We start from the raw sequence: 23,571 nt of genomic DNA, 5'->3' as shown, positions 1-23,571 counted from the left end.
TTGCACTTGTTTTCAGAATCCACAACGATAACATCATGATCAGGCAACGGCGATCTGTAGCTATCAGTAACTCCAAGCACCTGTGGAAGCTAATAAAACACATGAACCTATCAAATTATAAACTAGATACATGATTTTTGCTGTGCACCTATGGGAGTTGATTTTCTGAGAGAAGTGATTTTGTGGCTGCAAGTGATTCTTTTGATTCTCTAGCATAAACTCTTAACTTCATAAACTATAGCCTATCAATTTCTAACACCAATCGGAATGAAAATCTAAGGGTACCACGAAATTAGAATCTAGTATCCTCAACCCAGATCCCCAAATTTAGAATCCCCTTCCCTAGGACAATAGGGGAAAGTAGCGGCACAAAACAGGGGACTAACCTGACCGAAGATCCTCCTCATCCTATCTTCACCGATGCTAGCTATAGTCTTTGCCACAGCCAACAGGAGTGTGGTGCCGGCGAGTCTCTTGCAGTAGTGTACGCTGTGTCGAGAAATGAGAAATATACCCCATACTTGGGCATGCAACTGGCATGTGGACCACACTTATTAGAACCAACATATATAAATTGTGTCCTTTCAAAAAAACATACATAGTTTATATCTCAGTGGTAGTGCTGTCTCCGCACTTTCAAGAGGTCAAAGGTTTGAGCCTTGCTATCGACACTATTTCCTCTTTATTTTTCATTCCTTTTTTCATCTCAGACTAACATAACTTACCAAAACTTCTGCCACCAACTCACCTAAATCTTACATGTGGGACCCCGTTGAAGTAAAGACTTCCCATTCGATCAGTAACAGGTTCAACCCACGGGAGGAGCACGATTTACTTTTTATTTTACAGCCATCTTTATCAACTTAAACTTACATGTGGGACCCTAGTTGGTTTATGACATTTTCGCGGACCTTATATCATCATAAAACCACCATTTAACAGGAAGTCACGATTTATTTTTGGCTACAGCGGCACATTTTATGATGTTCCGTTAATTTGTCACTAAATTTGCTCGGATGTCAAACTTTATGATGTTTTCATCTAGAAACATCATAGATCTATGATGAGAATAAATGTGTCATAAAATTTTCATCATAGATCAACACACTTGTAGTGCGACCTTGTCCCTTTTATTCTTAATATTGTCTTTTTTGTTCACGTGCACGTGGGGGCCCGAGCCGCTACGGGCACGCCTGGGCTTGGCCGGTCGATGTTGGAAGCTCGTAATCCCATCAGCAATTTGGGGTCAGCCATTGGATGAGAATGAGAGGTTGATGGCACAGCCCTTATTCATCAGGCAGGTCTTCCCGAGCCTCTTCCCGAAAAGCCTGACGACAAGGAGATCAGTGGCACCGCTGCGGGGGATGGAAGCTCCTCAATGGTGGGAGGCGGTCGTGGTGCTCCCACGGTGGTGGGTGAGAGTGGAACTCCCGCATCAGACCATTTGGCTCAGAAGCGAGGGGATGGAGACTTTAGCACGGAGTCCAGCTTGAAGCGCCCCCGAACCACTCCGCGCTCTGACGCGCGGGATGCATCGAGGTTGGGCTTGCTCATGCTCGGAGGCTGAGGGCCAGCAATCTCCAAGCATCCCCCGCTGCCCCCACCTGATAGGCCACCGACCACGGCGGGGGAGTTTGTTGCCACGACCCCATTCAGGGGGGCGGATTGGGAACAGAAGGTGACCTCGGCTACCCCGACTCATCAACACCGATGGCGGTGGGAGGCCGCGTCCTAGATCTTGGGGTCGTGGCGGACGGGTCGGAGGTGGCCCGGCGTGCAGCGCCTGTCGCTGCGCCCCCTGGGTCAGGGTTGACTGTAGCCTTGGTGATGTTGCGGTGCACGGAGCCGCTTCCCCTGCATCATTCCGGCAGGTGAGGGTTCCTAGCCTCTCTTCATCTTTGGTCTTTTTTGGGGCTGCAGGGGCTCCAGTCCTCACCCGCTGTTTGGCTCTCCAGGGGTTTCATTCTGGGGATGAGCGTTGCTCCCACCACATTGGGGTTCGTGAACCCTATCATCCGACTATCTCAATCAGTGGGAAGAGGCATGGACATGAGGATGCCAGCAGTGCCCATCGTCGCTTCAGGCATGGCCAACATGACGGAGCCAAAAGTCGAAAGCTCGGTGACCGCAGAGGCCCGAGCGGCGGGGCGGACAGCGACCGCGATGGTAGAAGTGGTGGACTTGGGCGACTCCTCGCCCTCAAAGGCAGCAGTGAATGACACCCATCTGCAGGAGATGACTAGGGAGCTTGAGGCACTTCGGGGCGCGTCGCAGCTCGAGACAACGCAGGGTCAGGTGGATGACCTGATTGCGGAGGCGCTCTACCAGGGTGCCCACACTGCTTTCACCTCGGTGACCATGCACTACAATGGTGTGAACTTCGCCACCGTTGGAAGTGTCTATGCGAGGGATCGCACCTTTGAGGAGCTGATGCAACTCGGGGAGATGGTGGCCCCTAGAGCAAAAGAACTGGTCGGGCAGATCTCGCCGGCTGTCATTCGATGCAAAACCCCTCGTGAAGCCCCTGCGGAGTAGATGCTTATATTTTTTTCCCCTTTCTCACATTAAGTCCAGAACTATGTAATGAACTTGAATGTTTTTTTATCGCGGATTTGTTTAGAATTTTAGTTCCTCTTTTGCATGTTGTTTTTGCCTTTGTCATTTTCTCCACACAACGAAGTCTGGGGACTGGCCCACGAAGGTCTTTGTTTTGCCCTAGTCGGCCGGGTGACGATGGTTGGGATTGTGAGAGGCGTACACAGGTGCGACCGAGGAATGCATATGTATGCAAGTAGACCCTGTAAGAATGTCATGTTGATTGCATTTGTGGGTCGTCGTGGCCTACTCGGCTAGGAAAGCCATTAGAAATTGCAAACTTAGCCGATCATGTTGTTCTTTTTTATTGCCGTGGTGCGAAATGTTTGTACAAACTTGAGAAAGGTCTAAAGGTAGAAGAGACGTAGCCACTCTATGTTCTAGGAGTTGGTGAGGACATTGCCATCCTTGTCCTTAAGGCGGTAAGCCCCCGGGCATAGGACCTCAGCTACGGTGTAGGGTCCCTCCCATGGTGGTGTGAGCTTGTTCCTTCCTTTGGTCGATTGGACCCTCCGGAGGACCAGGTCACCAACCTGAAAAGCATGGCCCCTCACACTTTTGCTATGGTAGTGTCGTAAGGCTTGCTGGTACTTGGCTGATCGGAGGAGCACCACGTCACGCGCCTCATCGAGCTGGTCGAGCACGTCCTGGCGAGCCTCTTCTGACCTTGCCTCATCATAAACCTTGATGCGGGGCACCCCGTAGTCAACGTTGGTTGGGAGGACAGCCTTAACGTCGTACACCACGGGCACCTCTCCGGCCCATTGTCCTACAAACTTCTTGAGCCTGTGGATCAATTTGGGGTGGTCCTTACGCTCCAGAGCACCGCGGGCACCTCTCCAGCCCATTGTCCTACAAACTTCTTGAGCCTGTCGAGGGCTTGAGGCCCTGCAGGACCATGTCATTGGCCCACTTGACCTACCCATTGGTGCGTGGGTGGGCCATGGAGGCCCAGTCAACCCGGATGTGGTAGTCATAGCAGAAGCATAGGAATTTTCTCCCCGTGAACTGCGTGTTGTTGTCAGTGATGATGGAGTTCGGGACCCTAAACCTATAGATGATGTTGAGGAAGAACTCAACTGCGGCTGCTAACTTGACCTTGGTAATGGGCTTTGCCTCGATCCATTTGGTGAATTTGTCCACTACCACGAGGAGGTGGGTGTAGCCCCAGACGCTCTTTTGAAGGGCCCGACTAGGTCAAGGCCCCACACTGCAAAGGGCCATGGGATCGGGATGGTCTGCAGCTCTTGAGCTGGCACATACATCTGTCATGCATAGTACTGGCACCCCTCAAAGGAGTGGATGATCTGCTAGGCGTCTACTGCCACCGTGGACCAGTAGAAACCTTGTCGGAATGCCTTGCCAACCAGCGACCTCAGGGCCGCATGGTGGCCACAGATGCCGGCGTGGATCTCCAGGAGCAGCTCCCGCCCCTGGTCGGCGGGAATACACTTTTGGAGGATGCCCGACAGGCTGCGCTTGTAGAGCTCATCCCCGAGGATCACAAAGGCCTTCGCACGTCTAGCGAGGAGGCACACCTCAGTGGCGTTAGTGGGAAGGGTGTCCCGTAGGAGGTGCTCAAGGAAAGGCGTGGTCCAGTTTGGCTCGAGCGTTGCGACCTCAAGGTCGGGAGTGCTCTGCTCGGCCCCCGCAGCTGGCCCTGTTGCTAGGTCAGGGTGGGCTGCATCAGGTGCAGGGTTGGGTGCCTTGGCGAGCTTGATTGATGACTCGTGGGAATTGTTGACGAAGACTCCTGGCGATGCATGCTCGCAGACCGCCTTGGTGTCCTTTGTGGGCTTGAAGACTCCCGAGGTTGAAACTTTGTTGGAGTCCGGGCGACCTCCTGCGTGATCTATTGGATCTTGAAGAACTCGAGGGAGCAAATGGTTTGCGTTGCTAACTCGCAGTTCTCTACGTCATAGAGAAGTGTGAACTCATGGTTGGCGCTAACCGTGATCACGCCGCAGGGCTTGGGAATCTTGAGCTTGAGGTATGTATAGTTCGGGATCACCATGAACTTCTCGTAGCCTGGTCTCCCAAATATCGCGTGGTAAGACCCCACGAAATCAACCACCTCAAATGTAAGGATCTCCGTGTGGAAGTTGGCCGAGGTGCCAAAGGTGACGGGCAGGTCAATCTGCCCTAGGGGGATCGCCTGCTTCTCTGGGATGACCCCATGGAAAGACGCCCCCTTTGGTCAGAGCTCCGACCTTGAGCAAGCGGAAGGTCATGATGATCAGGGCCACCATGAGGGGAAGCCTCCCTGGTGCCCCGATGTTGTCGAGGTGGTCGGTCCTGTTGAAGATGATAGCCATGTCTGACCACTTCAAGTAGGTCAGAACAACGGGGTCAGCACTTAATACCTGCCTAGCCGTGTTTTTTCTCTTACGAGTCCCATAGAAGTCCAAGCTGCCGAAGATCATGAGGCAATCCTGAGACTTGGGGAAGGTGTCCTCCTCCCCGGCGTTGACATCGACATCCGGGGGCTCTTTACCCTTGTGAAGGACTGAAAGGGCAACCAGAGGGGGGGTGAATGGGAGCCTCAAATATTTCTTCTAAAATCTTAGGCTTCTGTCCCAAATTTCAACCCCAAAACCGAAGCGAGCGGAAGACGAGAGATCCACGAGCCAACTGGGTGGCTGGGTGTCTATGGTGATGACCGATAACACAGTGGGACTCTCAGGAAACAACTGGAAGCAAACTCCAAAGCTCCGAAAAGCAAACTCCAAAGATCTGAGTCAAAACAGGACTCAAAATGCTCCTATCGGAACTTCCAACACCCTATCGGAAGTTCCGATACCTATCGAAAGTACCGGTAAACCCCCGACGGGAAGTCTCTGTCGTTTCAGCAATTTTCCCATTGGAATTTGCGACACAGTGTCGGAACAAAATTATGTCGGAACTTCTGACAGCGCAGAAATCAGCCTTCGTGAGGATAGAAGAAAAATCCAAAACTCGATCAAACGACCTCCAAAAATCATGAAATTTTAACCATAGTTTTCCAACAACATAGCAAACATGTTCCAAAAAGATCTCCTCAAAAAGATCAGCAAATCAAAGGGAATTAAATATCTTGTGAGGAATGCCGATTTTTCAACCCTAGAGCTTGAATCGTCCTGATCTATGAACTCGTGAGGAGTTCGATGAATTCCTTTGGTGGAAAGGCTTCCCTCACATTCTAGTTCATTTCCCAATGATCAGTTTGAGCCAAGACTCCTCATAAATCACGAATCAAACAAAAATGTGAGAAGGGAAAAATGGGAGAAACTAAGAACGCAAAGAACTCGAGCGAGAGTTGCACAAATCGTCATCCCCCAACACAAGGAGGACACGAGGAGGTTAGGGCCTCCATTCCCGCAACTAAAACTCAGTTCAATACAATGACTCGGTGCTCAAAACATCCGAGGACCTCTAGAGAGATAAACTAGAGAGAGAGAGTAGACTAATGAATTTCTAAAACCCTAGATAGATGAAGTGCTTAGAGAGGTACTAAAACATCCAGCCCCTCATCTCTATTCTGAGACTCCCCTAATGACTAAATTACCCCTCCAATTTAAAATTAAGACCGCGCAGGGGCATTTTGGTCCATCTATATGTTCGGTCAATCGGACGGCCACGCTTCCTGCACAGACTTGCTTCGCCTCGACGCAACCTCTGTGATTCCGCCACGTGCCTCCGTGTTCCTCCTCGGAACCTCCGCCCGGGTTTTGCGGCCCAAACCCGGAAACCATCCGCCTGTGGTTTTTTCGGCCCAAACCACCAAACCCGCTCCTCGACACGTGTCACCACCGTCCTCGACCGCCCGGCCACCAAGTCTTCTAGCGCCCTTGCTTGACTTGCATGTCCACCGTCTTGACTTGGTCAACACGGTCACTCCTCCATGTACACTTGCACTTGTCGATGTCCCCAAGTGTTAGCCACCGCGGCTGATCCTCCGATGCTCTGGTGCCTCAGTCCAAGTCTCACATCCATCCTTCACCGCTCCCAGTCCATCGGCACGGCCCGTCTCTACTTGACCTTCTCCTCGCCATTGATCACCGCCTCCGAGCTCCACACCTGCGCATCACAAACCAAGAGCACATCAATCCAACACAACATTGTCAATCACTCATCATCCAAGGGTGACCATCCATTTGTCCTCAATCTCCTCCTTGATGAGTGCATTGACAACACCCAACACAAATTCATAGTTTGATAAGAAAAGAAAAAAAACTCAAACTGCAAAGTCTCAACCCCCTAAGATAAAAGGCAAAGGCTCGACACGACTAAGATAAAAACATGTGATCCCTCAAGAAGAGGCAAAAAAATGGGCTCAACACCAATCACATGAAAATCAAAATCCGGCTACTCAAGAAGAGGTACAACAGCTCAACGCGACCGGCAAAAGAGCAAATGAGCACAACAGCATAAAAACTCCCTAAAATCAGGACTCCCCCTGAACAAGTGCATGAAAAAACTTCCCCCTCGACAAAAGAATGAGTTTGTGTGAAATCTCTACCCCTTGTTGGCAATGCAAGCATCAAGATAAGCATGAAAGTCGAAAATCATGACATAGAAATGCAGAAACGAACAAGCTTCTCAGATATACCATGAAATACTCTCAAAGGCTACAAGAGAGATAAGCTTGGAGTATTACAGGAAGCAACTGCATCGCCAGCAAGATGAAATCATGCTAGAGCAAGTATGAGAAGCAGTTTTAGCAATGTTGAAAAAGATCACCACATGAGCAAATACCTTGTTAAGAAATACCCAAGCAAGAATAACTAGGCCATTAAAAACTCATACAAGGAACAACCATTCTTGACAAAAGATCAGTGCAGACACCCACATACGCATCTCTTGTCATGTGAAGCTTTGTTGAAATCAAGTGCCTACTTCTTTTGGTAGACATCTTGTAACAACTAAGCAAGCCAAAATATAAACAATTAAGTATAAATACTTGGTGAATTTCTTGAATTTTTCTTTTCATGATTCACACAAGGTAAAGTACATGAAGTGCCTTTGCGGCACAAAGAAGCCATGCTTCTCCAAGGGGTGCATCATGGGCTAAACATCTGCAATGATACCTAGATCTTTGACCCGATTGTAAAGAACATGCATTCGAAACATAAGCTAAAAAATGGAACTAGCATTCAAATAGGGGCAAATCATAACTAAGCATCAACTCATGGGTGATATAGCATTAGATTTTAGAAAGTAGTTATCTCATTAAGTAAACAAGATCATCAAGAGCATAACTGCACATTGCATCAAAATAACCAACCAAAGCACTATCTCACAAGTACCATAAGGTAGTATACAGGGCATATAAGAGAAGCTCATCTAATGCAATATGATACAAATGCAACATGATACGGATGCAATGAATGCCAAACAAGAAAAATGACTATACATATATGATACAAGAGAAGCACCAAAAACCAACTCAGAAAGGAAAGCAAACACCCAACTCCCCCCGCAAACGAGCAAAAGAGGCTTGATCCAAGGGTTTGGTGAAAATGTCAGCGAGTTGGTTTTGGGTAGCAACATAGCCAAGGTCAATGTCTCCTCTCTTAACATGATCTCTCAGAAAATGGTATCTCACATCTATATGTTTGGTTTGTGAATGGAGAATAGGGTTCTTGGCTACACTTATGGCACTCGTGCTGTCACAAAGAAGAGGCACATGGGAAAAGCTCAAACCAAATCTTTCTCAAATTTCAATTTTGGTAAACCTCGAATCAAATCCAAAGCACTCAATAGGGAAAGCAAGTCAAAGCTCAAATGGCCCAATCTTCCGTGCCATTTCCAAAGTTCAGAAGATGAGCCAGCCACAAGACATCAAGAAAGACCAAATGATTTGGAAAAATCAACCTGAAACACTTGACCCTCGGGGATGATCACACACACAAGATCGCCCCCGAGAGTCCAAGATCTTTGAGGACCCATGCTTGAAATGCACCTCAAAGCCATCGTCAAGGAGTTGAGAAACCGAAAGCAAATTAAAGCCAAGAGAATCTACAAGGGCAACTCGCTTAAGCATGAAGTTCTCACTCACCTTGATGGCACCTTCAGACATTACCTTACCTTTGCTATTATCCCCAAAAGTGATGTACTCCTTGGTCATCACCGGGGTAAGGCTGGAGAACCATCTGTGATCACCGGTCATGTGTTGAGAGCAACCGGAATCAATGAGCCACGTGTTCTCCAGGCCTCCGACCTGCTCAAGCAAAAGAGGACCAAGGATGAGAAAATGACTCAACACTGGGGTTAGAAAAACAAGTAGAATACTAGTGTCGAACTATTTGCTCAAGAGTGGGGTTAGCAAAATCAACCATCTCTCGTCTCACAGGAGGACTACGGCCAACGCTAGGGGGAAAATGTGGTCCGTTGTAGCTCTGAGACTCAAAACCACGACCATGCTGTCCTGGGCCATATTGATCATGGCGAGGGGCATGCCTGGCAACAACACGCAAAGGAGCAAAATGCACACTATCCACACGATGAGGTGGAGGGACTGATCTAGGCACATGTACACCATGAGAAGGGTAGTATATATCCCTATTGCCCCACTCACGCTGACGCCTCAAAGCCTTCTTGCGAAAACAAAACTCCTCAAGGTGACCCCCTTTCTTGCAATACTCACAGTGGAATCTAGATGGTTGTTTTGGTTGTGGATTCACTCTAGATTGTGGCTTGGCTTGGGGTTTTGGTGGAGGTTTCTTAGGAGAAATTTCTGGAAGTGTGTCAAGCTTGTTCTTTAGGTGGTTTGGCTTTTCCACCCAAATGGCTTTCTTGGGTGCTTTGGGTGGTGTCTCAATGAAAACTCCATCTCTCACACACTCAGACAAGTTTTGCTCACAAGCTATATTGGGTTGCTCTCTATTTTTAGTGGATGACTCTCGAGGGGTGTAGTCAGCTGGTGGTTCACACTAGTTATAGTTTCATTTCTTTCTCTCACCATTGTTTTGACCCACCTTCTCATACAACCCATCAAAGAACTTGTGCAACCCATTAAAATGACAACCCTTCATAACAGACCCAAGCCCAAAACCATCAGCCCTTTTGAACTCCTGAATCATCATGCCTAGCTGAGGTTCCCTACTTGACACCCAACAAAAAACCATGCGCAAGTAAGACTTTTCATCCTCAGCATGTGCAAACTAAGCTTGAGTTCAGGACAATCAGTGCATTTAGGAAGTTTAGATCTAGCAATGAACTCAGACTTCCCTAAAGCACTAAGCTTAGCACATGCATCGTCCAACTGAACTTGCAAAGCGGGGCAAGACTTACATGCACCAAGCAAAACAGGCCTAGTCTTGACCTCATCTAAAGCAGCCCTAGTCAAATCCAATTCATCTACCAACAAAGCATGCTTAGATTGTAAAGATGCAAGACTATCCATATGAACAGCACATTCATTACACTCAACAACATCAAAAACAGGAGGAGCAGACTTGAGCATACCAATCTCAATCAAGGCACTTTCTAACTTAGCCTTAAGCTCAACTCGCTCTCTAGCAACCTTCTTAAGCAGTTTATCTTGATTGATCAGGCAATCATTAAGTTCTTCTACTTCTAGAGCAAGTTGTTCTGGAGTAGGCTTTACCTCAGTTTCTGTGTTGGAGTCGCTTTCCTTGTCATCCTTCTTGGAGTTGAGGGCCATGACACAGTACTCGTTGCGGTTCTTGCCGGAGTAGAAGCAGAGGCCGTTGAAGTTCTTGCCGTCCTTCTTCTTTGCCTTGCGGTCGTCGTCCTCCTCACTTGAGCTTGAGTTGGTGTGGTCGTCGGTGTCGGAGTCGACGTCGCTGAGGGAGGCGATGAAGGCACGTGCTTTCGCCTTCTTGTGATACTCCTTCTTTCACGATCGGTGTACTTATTCTTCTTCTTGGTGCCGTCCTTGCTCTTATGCTTGTTGTAGTCGTACCCGCTCTTGGATTTGTTCTTGTCGAGGCAGTCGGTGGTGAAGTGGCCTGGCTTGCCACAGTCGAAGCAGGTGTTGTTGTTCCTTCGCCTGTTCGTGCGGTTGTCGTTGAAGCGCATGAACCGTCGTGTGATCAAGGCGAGCTCATCATCGTCAAGGACCTCCACCTGCTCCTCTGAAACAGAAACCAAGGAAGACAAGGCAAACAACATAGAAGAAGAGTTCCCCAAATACTTAGGCTGTCCAAAGCCAGACATGAGAACCATACTACTTGGATCAGTAGGGCTCCCTTGTTTTGCTCGGAGCCTCTTGTCAACTTCAGTGGACTTCAACTTGGCAAAGAGTTCGTCAGTGGAAAGTGTTTCATAATTTGGTGACTCGATGATTGCATCAACCTTCGTACCCCACACCTCATGATCCAAAGCATGAAGGAGCTTCAAAGCTCTATCGTGATCACTGTAGGGTAGAACGGTGATGTTTGCTTTCATCTTATTCACGATAGCCAAGAATCGCTGAAACAAAGCATCGGCAGACTTGCCAGGCAAATGAACAAAATTCTCATACTCACGCCTGTAGGTCTCGAAGAGCCTAGCCTTCACCTGGCTATTTCCCTCATGGAAACTCTGAAGTCGGGACCAAATCACATGAGCAAGAGTGAGATCCTCGACTCGATCAAACTTAGCACGACTCAGACTCGCAAACAGGATATCCAAATCCTTGTTGTTTGCGTGATACTTATCTCTATCATCTTAAGTCACACGAGTCATAGGAATCACATAGTTCACATCCTGAGTGATTTCCCAAACCCCTGCTCCCTTACTATTAAGACGGGATCTCATGAGAGTTTTCCAGTACCGATAATCAGAACCATCAAAGTAGGAGGCAGCGGTCGAGGAAGAATGCTCAGAGGTCGCTATCATGGGTTTCAAAACTGATTAAGCTATCGTGAAACCTTAGCTAGCTCTGATACCAATTGAAGGACCGAAAGGGCGACCAGAGGGGGGCTGAATGGGAGCCTCAAATATTTCTTCTGAAATCTTAGGCTTCTGTCCCAAATCTCAACCCCAAAACCGAAGCGAGCGGAAGATGAGAGATCCACGAGCCAACTGGGTGGCTGGGTGTCTATGGTGATGACCGATAACACAATGGGACTCTCAGGAAACAACTGGAAGCAAACTCCAAAGCTCTGAAAAGCAAACTCCAAAGATCTGAGTTAAAACAGGACTCAAAATGCTCCTGTCGGAACTTCCAACACCCTATTCGAAGTTCCGATACCTATCGGAAGTATCGGGAAACTCCCGACAGGAAGTCTCTGTTGTTTCAGCAAATTTCCTATTGGAACTTGTGACACAGTGTCAGAACAAAGTTATGTCGGAACTTCCAAAAGCACAAAAATCAGCCTTCATAAGGAGAGAAGAAAAATCCAAAACTCGATCAAACGACCTCCAAAAATCATGAAATTTTAACCATAGTTTTCCAACAACATAACAAACATGTTCCCAAAAGATCTCCTCAAAAAGATCAGCCAATCAAAGGGAATTAAATATCTTGTGAGGAATGCTGATTTTTCAACCCTAGAGCTTGAATCATCCCGATCTATGAACTCATGAGGAGTTAGATGAATTCCTTTGGTGGAAAGGCTTCCCTCACATTCTAGTTCATTTCCCAATGATCGGTTTGAGCCAAGACTCCTCATAAATCACGAATCAAACAAAAACGTGAGAAGGGAAAAATGGGAGAAACTAAGAACGCAAAGAACTCAAGCGAGAGTTGCACAAATCGTCATCCCCCAACACAAGGAGGACACGAGGAGGTTAGGGCCTCCATTCCCGCAACTAAAACTCAGTTCAATACAATGACTCGGTGCTCAAAACATCTGAGGACCTCTAGAGAGATAAACTAGAGAGAGAGAGTAGACTAATAAATTTCTAAAACCCTAGATAGATGAAGTGCTTAGAGAGGTACTGAAACAACCAGCCCCCCATCTCTATTTAGAGACTCCCCTAATGACTAAGTTACCCCTACAACTTAAAATTAAGATAACTACCTGCGCAGGGGCATTTTGGTCCATCTGTGTGTTTGGTCGATCGGACGGCCACGCTTCCTGCATAGACTTGCTTCGCCTCGACGCAACCTCTGTGATTCCACCACGTGCCTCCGTGTTCCTCCTCAGAACCTCCGCACGGGTTTTGCGGCCCAAACCCGGAAACCATCCGCTTGTGGTTTTTTCGGCCATAACCACCAAACCTGCTCCTCAACACGTGTCACCACCGTCCTCGACCGCCCGGCCGCCAAGTCTTCTAGCGCCCTTGCTTGACTTGCACGTCCACCATATTGACTTGGTCAACACGGTCACTCCTCCATGTACACTTGCGCTTGTCGATGTCCCCAAGTGTTAGCCACCGCGGCTGATCCTCCGACGCTCTGGTCCCTCAGTCCAAGTCTCACGTCCATCCTTCACCGCTCCGAGTCCATCAGCATGGCCCGTCTCTACTTGACCTTCACCTCGCCATTGATCACCGCCTTCGAGCTCCACACCTTCGCATCACAAACCAAGAGCACATCAATCCAACACAATGTTGTCAATCACTCATCATCCAAGGGTGAGGTTTGGCACACCCGAGCTTGTGGATGAGCATCTTGCAAGTGGTCCCCAAGATGAATGCCCCGATCACGTTGGTGTCGACCACGTCGTGTAGCTCGTTGCACTACCGGGATAAACAGCATATGTAGCTCTTGAGCTCCCAAGAGTTGCCCGGTCGGGTGTACGTACCCTGGAAATTGCCGATGAACATCCAGCGAAGGTTGGACCAGCTGTGGATGCAGTCCGAATGGAGATACTCCAACCATGGTCGTGCCGAATCTGCGAGGAAGATCAGCAAGTATTGAATGATGAAGTTTTCATCGTTGGCGCCACCAGCTCGACAGGCGAGCCGATAGTCCTCCAGCCAAATGCTGGGGTTCGTGTCCCCAGCGTATTTGCTAATGTTGGTCGGGGTGCAGATGCACTCGGGGAAGGGTGTGAAGCGGATCCTTCTCCTAAAGGCCTTCGAGCCTGGACTATCAGGGGTCAGAGAGCGTGAGCGCTTGTAGTGGCAGCCGCAGTGGCCGCGGTGGACATCGCGGTCGAACTCCGCACAATCGCGGCATCAAGCCACTATGGTGCACTGCGCATTGTGGGCACCGCCCAGGTGACTATGCACTGAGTGTTGGAGGTATGCCCTAGAGGCAATCATAGAGATGATGATATTCCATTTGTATCCATGATTTGTATGTTGTGTTCATTGAATATCCATTGAAGGCTACTTGAATTGATTTGCAATTATGTGAATTGTATGTGAAACTCTTTACTTGTATGGTTATTCTAAAGTTGTCCCTAGTCGGAGTTCATGTGAGGACACACATGAATATTAGACTAGCACATGTATTAGTTGATGACTATGTTTCACAAGTCATGGACATGGAGATGTTGAACTAATAATGTGAAGACATGTGCTAGGACTGACCCAACACGAGAAGTAGTTCTCTCTTTAAACAACATATACGCTTTGTCCTTAGACCTGAGACTGTCGCATGTATTCTAGATGTGGATCGACCTACTTAGGGGCTATCAAACGCTACGCCGTAACAGGGTAGTTATAAAGGTAGCTTTCGGGTTTGTCAAGAAGCATGCTATGAGACATGGTCAGTCAAGATGGGATTTGCCCCTCTCTGATTGAGAGTGATATCTCTGGGCCCCTCGAGTGATCGGATCCGAAAATGCATGGCCATGCTACGTACGGTTAAGAGTTAACCTACAAAGGGATTCCGAATCACAGGATCGAGAAAGAGCGGTCGGCTTGAAGCTAGACCAAATATCATGAGGCAAAGGGAATAGCATGTATATTATGTTGTGATGGTTCGTCTGATATGATCTTCGTGTGCGTATAGGAGTTGGCACGTCTTGCTAGAGGCCGCTACCGACTATTGGGCCGAGTAGGAGTACTCGGGCCATGTCTATACGTATCCGAACCCATAGGGTCACACACTTAAGGGGCTGGAAGCCCAATTCGGATCTGATCCGAGTTGGATTAGGTTTAGTAGTACTAATGGGCCTCGGATCCAGAGGCCCATCAGGAACCTCTATAAATAGAGGGGTGGGGGCGCCCTAGGGTTTACACCTTTTGGCGAAACACAACTGCCGCGCCTCCCACGCCCTCGCCTGTTGCAACTCGCGGATCTAGCAGTCCGGCTTGCGACGCTTCCTCCCTGCACGTGTGGATACCTTGGAGGTGTTGCGCCTGCAGCACTTGGACGAGCCATCGACGAGCCGCCGACGAGCCACGACGAGCCGACGACGAGCCGCGGCACCGGAGACGATCTTGCTGCACGTGGAGGAGCTGCTGGACGTGACGTTGATCGACTACGTACGACTACGTGATCGTCTTCACTGCATCGACGCATATCTACATCTTCCGCACCAGTAGTGCGTCAAGTGGTAATCCCGTGATCCTTATACGGCAGTTCTTCCTGGTTATACGCGGTAGAAATTTTGATTTGCGCTAGTGTAGCCTACCTCGTATCCCAACACTGAGGCGGCGGGTCGCCGCGGTGCTGTTGCCCCTTCCTCGTGCTGGCCGGCTCCTTGGCGTCCAGCTGTGGTTGTGGCCGACGTGCGGCAAGCTTGGGGGCCACCTGCGCTTCGCGTCCATTGGCTGGACCTGTGCTTCGCGTCCGGTGGCTGCTGCTATCCATGATATCTTTCATGTGTCTCAACTCAAGAAGTCCCAACTAAGATCATTGAGCATGAAGATGTATGGGTAGAACCAGATCTCTCCTACGTGGAATACCCAATTAAGATCCTTGATCGTAAGGAGAGGAGAACCTGTAGGCAAGTGGTGAAAATGTTCAAAGTTCAGTGGAGCCATCATACTGAGGATGAAGCTACATGGGAAACAGAGGAGTATCTCTATTAGCATTTCCACGGTTTTCTTTTCGATTAGGGAGGTACGTGCAGAGCCACACTAGCTTTCTTCACTTGAATCTCGGGGTCAGATTCTTTTTTAAGGGAGGTAGGCTATAACATCCCTAGTTTAGTGTGGCTAGCTCCGAGGCCTGGCTTGGCCTACTCCAGGATGTGCCCCCACCCCGTCCGCCAACCCCATGGCAGTGAACGGGACATTAGCTACCATTGACATCCGTATCGTAGATGAGTGGGTAAGCCTTGGCCATGTAACATCCCTAGTTTAGTGTGTCTTTCAAAGGCTAATTAGAGTAATCAAGAGTTAAAATCACACTTAGAACTTAAACCTTGTTATGTTTGAAATGCAAAATGAACTTGAAACATGAAATCTCACCAAAAAGGGCAAATTAAAGTCAAACAAGACCAAATAAGCAGCTAAGTGTGAAAAACAAGCAAACTAGGTTGGGAAGGTAGAAAACATTCAAAAGACCAAATCCCAACTTTTGGAAACTTTTTAAATTTTTGGAGAAAAACTGGCTCAAACCCAGTTGCTTTGCACACCATCGCATTCCCACCCTTCTGCCCGGTGCACGGTCACCGCGCGTCTCGCGCGTGCCGTCGCCACGCGGCGCCGCCCGACCAGCGCAGCCCCCCAGCCAATGTTCACTAGCGATGGGACAATTCGTCCCCAGGATTTTGCCCAATCCGTGTCGCACAATCTCCACCCTTCCACGCCGCATTTCCACCGGCCAATGGCCTTCGCACGCACCACACGCCCTGAAAACCACCACCACCACAACGTGCTGCGCCATCGGCAGCCGCCCGACCACTCACCGCCATGGAGGTGACAACTCGAGCTCCCCTCCCGGCCAGTCCCAGCATGCAACCAAAGGAATGGCGCATCGCCCCATATCCCACTCCGCCACTCACCGTCGAGCGCCCACGCGCGTGCACCGCTGCAGCCACTCCGGCGCGTCTTCCTTCTGCGCCGCCAATGCTCGGCCACCTCCGTGCACCCCGGGGGGGCCGAGCTCTCCCACGACGTCCTTATCGCCTCCTCGCACCTCTCCTGGCCTATAAAAGGCGCCCCAAGCCTCGTTGGTGCCTCACCGTGCCACCTCTCCCACCACTAGCAAAACCAGAGCGCCATCACGCACCTCACCGCCGAGCTCCACCCTCCGGCCATCCCTGCCGCCCGCTGAGCCCGTAGGTGCACCACGCACACTCCACTCGAGCCTTCCAAACCACCCCTTGGCCACCCGCACCTCTGGCGTCGCCGGAGAAAAAGCTCCGCCGCCGCGCCAGAGACCTCGCCGTGAACCTTCGCTGTCGAGCCGCCTCTGCCCCGAGCCCCTCAGTGTATCTCTTTGCGGTGAGCCCCTGAGCACCCCCGTGCCCTTTCCTAACCCTAGCAGTGCCGCCGTTCGCCAGATTTACACCGGCAAGCCGCCGGCCGAGCCCTAGGGGTGACATTGCAAGTCCCCTTTTCTTTCCAGGGGCTATCACGTAAAAAGCTAGGACTGATCTGTGATAGTTTAACAGTTCCAGGGGCCTCTCCACGAAACATTTTTCCTTTTCCGTTTTGTTTTGGCGTTAAAATGGCTGAAACTTTGGAAATTTGTAGGAATTTTTAGAAAAATGGTAAAAATGTGAAATCAATTTTGTTACACTCCTGATGCACATGACTAACTAGGAAAAATACTTGCTTCTGTAAAATACATGTTTTACCTTGCTTAAATAAATGCATGTGGTTTAATGTACTTTTTATGTGATAAATAGTTTTCATGCTCTTTAAATCCTGGAATTTTTTTTTACAGTAGCCTCTGTTAGTGTTGGTAACCCTTCTGTAAATTTTGTGGAACCACACTGATGATGAAGCTCTAGATAAAAATCTTTCTTCATGTTCTGCAATCTAATGTTGTTTGGTTTTCAGAAAATTTTGTAGAAGTCAAATGCACCTTAAATTTTTTCAGTAGATCACTTGAGTAATAATGAACCTTCTGTAAAAATTTCAGAACCATATCTTACCAGGTTCTTCTAGGAACAGTTATTGAAGTAATATCTAGTTAAATGGAATAATAACAAATGTTAAATAAGAAGGGTGAAATGGTAAATGTTAATTTAAGTAGTTCAAAAATTCAGAAACAAGATAACTTTCCAATTGAATGTTGAGCAACCCAGAAATGACCCCCACCTTTCTTTGTGAAGGCTAAAATGTCAAAACCTTATTTGTGTACACAATCACCATCAAATCAAGCCTGAGGTTTAAATCGCAAAAGTACTTTACTTCACGAAGAAAACAAACATAAATCCTTATCTAGGTGAATCTGGTCATTATTCTTATACTTCTGCAATATCATCTGAAATGCATTCTGCTTATGAAATAATGAAATCTTGCACTCTTGCATATGCATCTCGTGCAGAAGCGAACCTTGTTGATGGGACATACGAGCTACTTCCAATAGCCAAGGAGGAACCTTTTGCAAAGCTACATCAGATCGAGGCTGAGCAAGACCCCAGCCAAGCTTCCAACGATCCGCAGACTAACCTAGTTCAGGAAGGCAAGCCCCGAAGCATAACCCTGATTTTTTTGAAAGTTCATACAATATCTATGATGCTTATGTTTGCGCATTTAAGTTCATAGGAGTCGCTTGAAGCCTTAGCTGCATGATCTTAAGTGTTGGAGGTATGCCCTAGAGGCAATCATAGAGATGATGATATTCCATTTGTATCCATGATTTATATTGTGTTCCTTGAATATCCATTAAAGGCTACTTGAATTGATTTGCAATTATGTGAATTGTATGTGAAACTCTTTACTTGTATGGTTATTCTAAAGTTGTCCCTAGTCGGAGTTCATGTGAGGACACACATGAATATTAGATTAGCACATGTATTAATTGATGACTATGTTTCACAAGTCATGGACTAGGAGATGTCAAACTAATAATGTGGGCATGTGTAGAGACGTGCTAGGACTAACCTAACATGAAAAGTAGTTCTCTCCTTACACAACAAGTACGCTTTGTTCTTAGACCTAAGATTGTCGCATGTACTCAAGATGTGGATCAACTTACTTAGGGGCTATCAAACGCTACACCGTAACAGGGTAGTTAAAAAGATAGCTTTCGAGTTTGTCAAGAAGCATGATATGAGGCATGGTCAATCAAGATGGGATTTGCCCGTCTCTGATTGAGAGTGATATCTCTGGGCCCCTCGAGTGATCGGATCCAGAAATGCATGGCCATCCTACGTACGGTTAAGAGTTAACCTACAAAGGGATTTCGAATCACAGGATCGAGAAATAGCGGTCGGCTTGAAGCTAGACCCAATATCGTGAGGCAAAGGGAATAGCATGTACATGATGTTGTGACGGTTCGTCTGATATGATCTTCGTGTGCGTATAGGAGTTGGCACGTCTTGCTAGAGGCCGTTACCGGCTATTGGGCTGAGTAGGAGTACTCGGGCCATGTCTATACGTATCCGAACCTAAAGGGTCACACACTTAAGGGGCTGGAAGCCCAATTCAGATATGATCTTAATTGGATCAGGTTTAGGAGTACTAATGGGCCTCGGACCCAGAGGCCTGTCAGGAACCTCTATAAATAGAGGGGTGGGGGCGCCCTAGGGTTTTGTACCTTTTTGGCCAAAGCATAGCCGCCGCACCTCCCACGCCCTCGCCCTGTTGCAACTCGTGGACCTAGCAGTCTAGCTTGCGACTCTTCCTCCCTGCACGTGTGGATACCTTGGAGGTGTTGCACCTGCAGCACTTGGACGAGCCACGACGAGCCGCCAACGAGCCACAACGAGCCGATGACGAGCCGCGGCACGAGGGCGACCTTGCTGCACGTGGACGAGCTGCTGAGGAGCTGCTCGACGTCGACGTGATTGACTACGTGTTCGACTACGCTGATCAACTTCGCTGCCTGACGCGATTCTACATCTTCCGCACCAGTGCATCGAGTGGTAATCCCATGATCCATATACGGTAGTTTTCCTAGTTTACGCGGTAGAAAAATTTTGTTTTGCGCTAGCGTAGCCTACCTCGTATACCAACATTAAGTACCTATGTTTGAATACTAGTATGATAGGTCGAGTAGCTGCAATGCTAAATATGGAGTCGGTAAAAGTCGAGTGATTTCCTATCACTCGTAAGTTATAGGAGTTGCCTGTAACTTATGTTGGAACCATAAGAATGATGGGCGGGGTCAGGATTTTGCTTCTGAATGGGTGGATTGCCCCATCTGTCTAGCGATAAATGTGCTAAGGTCGAACTGTGATGGTGATTGTGGTCAAGTGTTTAAAAGTACTGAGCACATACTGAGTATGGGATCGGGAAGCCTAGTATCTAATTGAACCGGCGTGGACCTTTTCCCTGCTCTCTCTGGAACTAGGTTCCCATGGTGCACCATGTTGGTACAAGTGCACCCTCGGTACGGCGTCGTTCCGAGACCATTGGGGCATTGTATCCAAGGGAAGTGGGCTCTAGACAAACGTTGTGATTGATGGGAACCGCTGATATATGTGAACCCATCACAGCAGTAGCATATGTCGTGTGTTTAGATCCACCTTGCAAGGTTAAGAAACTTGATTCGAATCATCTGCCTCTCACAATTTGGGACTGCTTAATCACTATGTTGCACTGAGTAAGAAGAGAACAAAGGTTGATGATTAATATTGGTGCTTGATTAATTTTGTTTGTTTCACCGTGCTTGCTTAGTATATGTGCTTACCTAGAATGGATAATCAACTAGAACCTGATGCTAAAACTTGAAAGTAAGGATCCACTTTAGTTGCTTTTGGCAAAACAATCCCCTCAGCTTAAAAGCCTTGCATATCTAGGAGTCGGTAGATTAGATACCACGTGATGGGTAAGTCTTGCGGAGTATTAGTATACTCAGCCTTGCTTGTGGCTATGCTTTCAGGTAATGTTGATGTGCATGACTTGGTTGCCAGTTTGACTTGGCCGTCTCAGCTCCCTTCGGGATGGACGGTTGAGTGGGACCCGTCCTCGGTCGGCGAGGATTGTGGTGATTGATATCATGGCAGGCTTCACCATGGTATTTTGGATCGACGTTAGTTGTATCATTTTTTCTACTACTTTTGAACCATGAACACTCTTTACGTTGTGAACTCTCAGTTTGTAATAAATTAATTTGGGACCTGTAATAATGTATCTGGATTGTTGTAATCTCTTCACTCGTCTTCGTGCGAGTATGCTTGTTTTGATCCAGAACACGTGGTTGCATCGGGTGAAACCTGATAGATCACCATTTTAATTTGATTAAAGTGTCTATTCGCATTTGATGTGATGTTGAGTACACTTTAGCCGGGTTAACTTGGGTGGTTCTGCCACAGGCCAGTGGCCGGGATGGGGCGTGCCGCTTCTCCTGACTTTCCCCGACCTCTTTAGTGTGCTCACGGCCACTCCACATCATGACACTTGACGCTGGGTCCCGCCTCGCCTGTGAGCCCACACCAGACCCGTCGTGGTGGCCTGGTCTTGATTGCAACGGATCACCACAGCGGTGAGGGTGATGATGAAGTCGTGGCGCGTGGGCACGTATAGGCCGTGTGGCCTTGTCCTGCAGGTTGTTCCAAGCGGTCCGAAGGGTGTAGATTCACCCTTGGACCCCCTGGCCAAAGGTCGGCTCCCTTCACCGGGTCACGTCTTCGCGGGGGCGGTCAGGGAAGCCACGTTCCGCATTTAATGCTTTTGGTACGGTATTGGTCGCCCTTGGTCAAGGAGTAGGTGGGGCACTGAGGGCCTCCTTCGGGCCCCATTCCCGAGCCGGCTGGTGAGGTGACTCATGGCCTCCAGCTTCCGACCAAAGGAGGTCGGGAGGTGAGCCACGACGTTGCATGGGCTGCCTTCAAGTTGCTTCTCGTTGTTGGCCCCCGGCCTTTTCTTGTTCGGTCACCTTAAATTCTCTTTCAAGGGTACCCCTGGTACAGGTACCCATCACATGCCAATTAAATTCTCAACACAGTCGAGGCGTAGCTGCAACGTCCTAAGACCAGCCTCAGTGGGGTGTCATGTGAGATTTCATGGGCATTAAATCCTATGCTACATCAGCAGTTGTCCTGACTTGGCAACCTAATTATTTGGAGAGAGGAGATGGGAGTTTCATCCTCATGAAACTCAGTTGGCACAGTTACCAGGTCTTATGAAACCCAATGAAACTTGCATCAAGGATGTTATAGTTTCATCCATGACTTATTTGATCATAACTTTATGTAAAAATTAAATGATGCATGATGTCTATGAAACTGTGCAATGAAATTATGTACTAAAACTGACAGTTTCATTTCATTGAAAAGAATGAAAAAAATATGACATGACAATTTTGGTAATAGTATCATGAAACCATGCACTGAGATTGGCCATATCTCTTCCACGGAAGCTTGGCAGACTCCAGACACAAATGCCACGTGCTTTTTCGACTATTTTCAAAAACAAAATACGACATCTAAAGAAAACCGGAGCGAGTAACTCCATTATTCTCTTCCACCGCATCCATTTATTGCACCCCTCTCACTGCGAGCCACGCACGTACTCCCTCCATCTCAAAATAAATGTTTGTTTAGAAAATTTCAGACACATTAGTAGTTGTGAGAAATGTCTATGTTGTCCCTAATAACTAATACTAATTGTGATTGAAACTTATGCTGTCTATTTAGTTTTTCTAAATTCTGAATAAATGCATGTACATTGGAACCAAAGAAATAAAATCAATTAATCATTTGTTTAGCTCTACACACTTCTCTATACACTTTCTTTATTGGTGTGAGTGTTGCTTTAATTAGATGAGATTTACCGGGACCTAAAACAACAAGCTGATTTTCAAGTTCCTCAAAGCACTCTAATGAACCCACTAAAGAGTTTATTTTTGCGTCCCAAGCGCGGTGCCCTCCTAGGCGCGCAGTGCCCACGAAATTCAAAGTGACGGTGGGGTTAAAAGACCCCAATGGAAGTGATTTGAAACTCACGTTTCCTTTCTTTAGAATTCAACTAGCAGAAATACCCGTGCGTTGCTACACGTCCTTGCTCTCACGTTATTATTCGCTTGTTTCTAATATGTTTGTTTCGCTTCATAATATATTGGTGTGTTGTCCCTAGTAGTCCTCTCTTTGCAAGTATAGTAGTAGAAGACATTTGTGGGTAGTTTGATGTCGTCTGTTTATTATGTGGGACCCACACATGGAAATAAAAAAAGTTCACTGCTTAACCTCCGCTCTATCCATTCATTCGATTTCCCCAGTTCTCATCATTATCCAGCCAGTAGGTGCCTCTTCGTCCATCGGCGCCAGTCGCTACCTCTTCGTCCATCGGCGCCACCCGCATCTTGCCCCATCCTCGCCGTCACCTAGACGTTGTGCATCTTACCGTCCTCGCCGTCGCCCAGGCAAGCGCTCGTCCTCCCCGTGCCTAGCCTCATTCCCACTTCAAGCGCTAGGCCACAACGCCTCTGGCCGCCATGAGCAGGAGCGCGTCCTCCTCTTCTTCTCATTTCCATCCACCTCCCTTCTATAATCCACTCCAAATCGTTCCAATCAAGTGCAAAATCAAGCCCCCAACTGCTAGATGCCCCCCTCCCTGGCGCCATGTCCTCAATGGCACATGGCTCTACTTGGTTGATTGCAAGGAGGCACTCGGCACAAATAAAAATAAGAAAACCAGACATGGAGTTATGAAAACATCATAACTAAGTGATAAAAAACAATTGTAAACATGAAATAATAATTAAGCACACCACATAGCCAATTGCAGCGAGGGGACCGAGGTAAAATCATTCTACTATTTTTTATGGCATGAAAAAGAGCGTGCTTCAAAATTCTTGTGATCATATCCTGGAAGCTCACAACTATCAATTATCAAATAAAACTTGAGTGCATCTAGAAAATACATCTAAAACATCAAAACATGAGTAACGTGCATTTGATTTGTAGTCAGTAGTGAGAAATCATATCCCACACATTCTATACAGCAATTATCCAATTCCAATATAATGAATCCAATCTACCAACCTTTTTCCTTTTCCCCTATTGTAGTTCGCCTAATCAGCTTGCCCTTGGCAGTGATCTCTTCTGGCTCCCAGCCCCATCCACGATCCTGTCGAAGTGGAGCTAG

General features: G+C 47.9%; 1 protein-coding gene across 1 annotated transcript; it reads right to left on the bottom strand.

Annotated features, from left to right (window-relative positions):
• Nucleotides 1–2,975: 2,975 nt before the first annotated feature.
• On the bottom strand, nucleotides 2,976–3,443 carry LOC117834336 (uncharacterized). Its single transcript, XM_034713938.1, has one exon. The coding sequence runs from the start codon at nucleotides 3,441–3,443 to the stop codon at nucleotides 2,976–2,978; it is 468 nt and encodes a 155-aa protein (XP_034569829.1).
• Between the last annotated feature and the right edge of the window lie 20,128 nt (nucleotides 3,444–23,571).

This window comes from Setaria viridis, chromosome 8 (assembly GCF_005286985.2).
Source record: "Setaria viridis chromosome 8, Setaria_viridis_v4.0, whole genome shotgun sequence".
In the NCBI taxonomy this organism is placed as follows: Eukaryota; Viridiplantae; Streptophyta; class Magnoliopsida; order Poales; family Poaceae; genus Setaria; species Setaria viridis.
Note: the sequence above shows the minus strand (reverse complement) of the source record. Positions and strands in the feature narration are given on the sequence as shown.